Source organism: Galeopterus variegatus, unplaced genomic scaffold, assembly GCF_000696425.1.
Source record: "Galeopterus variegatus unplaced genomic scaffold, G_variegatus-3.0.2 Scaffold3617, whole genome shotgun sequence".
NCBI classification, from domain to species: Eukaryota; Metazoa; Chordata; class Mammalia; order Dermoptera; family Cynocephalidae; genus Galeopterus; species Galeopterus variegatus.
In genome coordinates this window covers 120,444-125,072 of record NW_007729728.1, presented here as the reverse complement: position 1 = coordinate 125,072, position 4,629 = coordinate 120,444, and the positions used below count along the sequence as shown (strand labels likewise).

The following is a 4,629-nucleotide window of genomic DNA, read 5'->3' as shown; positions in this document are numbered from 1 at the left end:
GGTTCTTTGTTTTGGCTATTATGTTAAATAGTCTCAACATAACCTTATAATAAATAAAACTAATTTATTTGAAATTTTGAATTTTGCAGCATGTAGTGTTTTAAAAATTCCATCCTATTTTTATATATAAACTTACTTCCTCCCCCTTCTCCATTTCTTGTGTTCTATCTAGGAGGCTTTTGCTGCTCAGTTTCATTTCACTATCTCATAAAAGTTCTTTTGAAGTTTTTATTTCTCTTTCTAAAAACAATCCTCTTGTTTCAGGTTTTCAAAGAATTGTCCTCTTTGTTGGATCATTACAATCTAGAAAAGGTAATAGTAAAACATTTCTTCCTTGAGATTTTTCTCATTCAGTATTTATTGAATAGACTCACAGTAAAGCTACTACTCCTTACAGAGTAGTTCCTACTTTCAAAACAAGTTATGCTACAGAATTAGAACTCATTTGTCATCTATAGCTGTGAGACTAGAATGGCTAAACAAATAAGGATAAACAGAAAGGTATCATAAAGTCATATGGTTTGTCATTTCTTTTCAATTTGGATACCTTAATTAGATAATTACCAGTAAGTGAGTAGAAGTTTAACACAGGGAGTAAAACTTAAAACGTAATTATATTCTGTTACACAAATTTTGATCTTCTTTGGTGTTATTCTGTTCCCATTAAGATTTAGGGCCGGCCCGGTGGCGCACTGGAGAGTGTGCCGCTTGGGAGTGCGGCGGCACTCCCGCCAAGGGATCCCATATGGAGACCGGTTCCTGCTCACTGGCTGAGCACGGTGCTGGCGCAACACCGAGGGTTGCGATCCCGTTGCCAGTCCCCGGTACGGGTGCAACACCGAGGGTTGCGATCCCGTTACCGGTCAGTAAAAAAGACAAAAAGGAAAAAAAATTAATAATAATAAGATTTTATTTGGGGTCCATGTTTTAATCCTGTAAAATGATAAACACATTTGATAAGGTCTAAAAAGTTTATATTGCACCTTATCATTTTTTTTTGTCCTGTTCCAACAGACAAAAACTCCAAAGGTAAATTCAGTCGAAATTTGGTGAGATTTACTAAGTTCAAACTCTGAAAGTATTAGAATTATTTTGCATGTATTTTTCCCCCACAATTATCTTTGTTTTTATTTGTATTTAATACATTTTTGATTTAAACATGGATGTGATTTTGATGGGTTGAAGAGGTATCAAAGTTGAATAATTAACATATCTGTAATTTGTTTTTTGTTTTGTTTTGCACACAGAAAATTCTGAGCTATGTAGTTCTAGAAAATGAGACATTAGTTCAGAAGAAGACAGCAGACTCTCTTGTGAATACATTTGGCTATTCACCATGAGATTAGGGAAGCCTAAAGGGGATGTTACTCGGAGTTCAAGCCAAGGAAAAGCCTGTGAGAACAAGCGCAAAACAGGCCGGCAGCAGCAGAAATGGGGAATGACTGTTCGATTCGACTCAGGCTTGAGTAGACTGAGAAGAAGCTTGGATGAGAAACCCTACAAATGTATTGAATGTGAAAAGAGTTTCAGTCAGAGTTCAACTCTTTTTCAGCACCAGAAGATTCATACTGGAAAGAAGTCCCATAAATGTGCTGATTGTGGGAAAAGTTTCTTTCAGAGTTCTAATCTCATTCAGCATCGACGGATCCATACTGGGGAAAAGCCCTATAAATGTGATGAATGTGGAGAAAGGTTTAAACAGAGTTCAAATCTCATTCAGCACCAGAGAATTCATACTGGAGAAAAACCCTATCAGTGTGATGAATGTGGCCGATGTTTCAGCCAGAGTTCCCACCTTATTCAACATCAGAGAACCCACACAGGGGAAAAACCCTACCAGTGCAGTGAATGTGGCAAATGCTTCAGCCAGAGCTCTCATCTGAGGCAGCACGTGAAGGTACACAAAGAAGAGAAGCCCCGTAAAACCCGCGGTAAAAATATCAGGGCAAAAAGGCATTTAGTGTCCTCTTGGAAAGCTGGTGCAGGAAGGAAGTCAGTGGCTGGTCTTCGCTAAGTAAAGGGCACTGCCTCAGCCTTCTTAAAAAAAAATAAGTAAAAAAAAAAAGCTATCTCTTTTAGAACTGGAGATGCTTTATAGTAGAGCGCTTAAGGACTAGATTTTCTGGCATGGAGACATTGGGAAGGTTAATGACATTATTTGGCTGAGAGAAACTACATGAGTCCAACTACCCTCATTTCTTTTTTATGTGACATGGAGCACAAAGAATTGAAAATATGTTTTGAGAGAATTTAAGATTCTTGACCTCAGTTGAAATTGCTTCTATATCATTTTGACAAAAAGCATCATGTTTTGATGACATTTGTGAAATTATAGGTATGCCAATGATTACTCAGTTTTAGGACTTTCTGTGGAAGGAATAATTAAATAAAAGAGAGAAGAAATTGATGCCATTAATTTTGAAGTTCTGCAACAGATGAGATTTTATGTTTGTAAAGTTTTGTAGTATATTAATCATTGGTTTATAAGTATGACTCAAGATTCAGCATATTAAAATGTATTCAAGTTTACTGATTTTTAATCATCAAGGCCCATCACATTATGTTAGCTTTCTTTTGTTTTTTCACTTCTGCTTATGGACAGTTATTAAAGGAGTAAGAATCTTCCTGTTTTTCACCAAATTCTTAGTAAGACATGCTATAGAATCCAAAGTGAGAACTGGATTAGACCACAAGTCTCCTGTTTCTACTAATACTGTTTTTTGTGATGGTGTTACTGCAATATCACTTGTTTTCCAGAAGTTGGGGTGGATTTATTTTGATCCATCCCAATGCCCTTGAACTCTTTTGGCACTCTCTTGTGCTCTGAAAAACTGAGCCAGCTTTGTAGATCTACATGGATAAACAAACTGTATTTTACCAACAAAATCTTAGCTTGCTTCTTGCTAACTAAAAATCTGCAATTTACACACCTCTCTGCCTTCAAGACCGTAAGCTTTAGATAACCCTGGTTATCTTAAATGTTTGTCAACAAGAAAAGTCACTTAATGTGTCAGTGCGTTGTATCTCCTTTGTTTAAGAAGTCTAGCAAACATGTTTCTTAACTTCCTTCAGAATGGTGCCAGGTGTCATTCTGATCAGACTTCAGCTCAGGTTTTAATTTCTATTGAATGCTAACCTTCTGATTTTTTGGTATCTTTTGTAATCATGTTAGTTCCTGCTGTATTAATGACAATTATCCATAAAAATAAAAAGTGAAATATTTTGCATACTACTACCTTCTGTTTATTTTTCTCCTGGGAAAATGTTTTAATGATTTAAACAATAGATGTAAAATCACAGCTTTTGGAAGAATTATTTGTTTTGCCTGTTTTTGATTTCCTCAAACTTGAACTTTGCCTTGCTCCTGGCCTTGCATTGGAGTGCAGGGTCATAGAAGATGGCCTTATTGACAACTTTCATCCAATAGGATATCCCAAAGTGTTTGGTAAGTATGAGGTGATTGTGGTTGTCTTTCACAAAACACTTGATCTTTGATAGACATGTACAGCCAAGTCACTTGTAGTAGGGATGTGGCTGTGGGGCCCGTTTGAGGATCTACCATCAATATTATTTATAGTAGTTTTGTGTTAGGAATAGCTTCTGGCTAGGACCAACATCACGTTCTTAAATTTCATGAATTTACCCATTTTGACAGCAAATTTTTTTAATAGTAACTTAATAATATTTAATAGACATATTCTCTATAAAAGTAAAGGAAATGCTCCAGATCTTAATGTATTCCAAGTTTGACTTGGTGTGCATTCCTTCTTAGAGCCCTAAAACTGGGAACAAATGGATTAGTGACATTTATGGTAGCCCTCTGTGATAGCCAAGATGTGGTACTACAGCCTTATGCTCCTTTTAAGAGCATTTTATGATACAGAAAAATCACAGTTGCCTTAAATTAATGAATTAAATGTTCCACTACTAGAAATTGAGTAACTAATGTGCAGCAACTCCAAACTGCTCTGCACCTTTGCTTATTCTACTTTGACCAATGCCTACTCCAAGAGGCTTCCAGGAAGTCAGCCTTGATGTTTCCTTAGATGCTCTTGCTTTAAAATGAATTGTAATGATCCGTGTTTCGATCTCTCATTCTCCCTCTCTCCCACTAGACTGTGAGCTCCTGGCTTGTGGTAGTCATTCAATATAAAGTTTCAGTGAAGAAAGGCCAAGAAGGAAGTACAGAAAGAAGGTTGGGGAAAGGTAAGAAGTTAGTTCTGGAAAGTTCATAGCCTGTTTCTAGATGGTTCAAAAAGTAAAGAGTTGATACCTCTTGGCATCACTGAGAGTCAGAACTCTTAGAACAGTCTGGGAGGAAGAAACATTTGGAATGGGGTTCTGCAGTGGGGAGTGCAGAGCAGGGACAGAGTAAGAGGTAGATATCATGGTGGTAGAGTGGCCAGATACAGAGATATATCAGATTTGAGATACAAGTAAGGGGAAACTTGATGATGGAAGTTTCCAGCCTACGTGATGAGGATCTGGTTTCGGGGAAGATGATTAATTTGTTTTAGAAAATACTGATCTTGAGATGCTTGTGGAAATATCTGGGTGGAAAAGTGTAGCAGGAAATTAAATATCTATGTCTGAATTGTGGTAGATGTTGAGGAAGATAATATTTGCCCC

At 36.9% G+C, this 4,629-nt stretch overlaps 1 protein-coding gene across 1 annotated transcript; it reads left to right on the top strand.

Annotated features, from left to right (window-relative positions):
- Positions 1 to 60: 60 nt before the first annotated feature.
- ZNF22 (zinc finger protein 22) lies at positions 61 to 2,379 on the top strand. Its single transcript, XM_008585551.1, has 2 exons — positions 61 to 312; positions 1,248 to 2,379. Exon 2 carries the CDS (start codon positions 1,337 to 1,339, stop codon positions 2,012 to 2,014), a length of 678 nt encoding a protein of 225 aa, XP_008583773.1. The 5' UTR covers positions 61 to 312; positions 1,248 to 1,336; the 3' UTR covers positions 2,015 to 2,379.
- Positions 2,380 to 4,629: the final 2,250 nt, after the last annotated feature.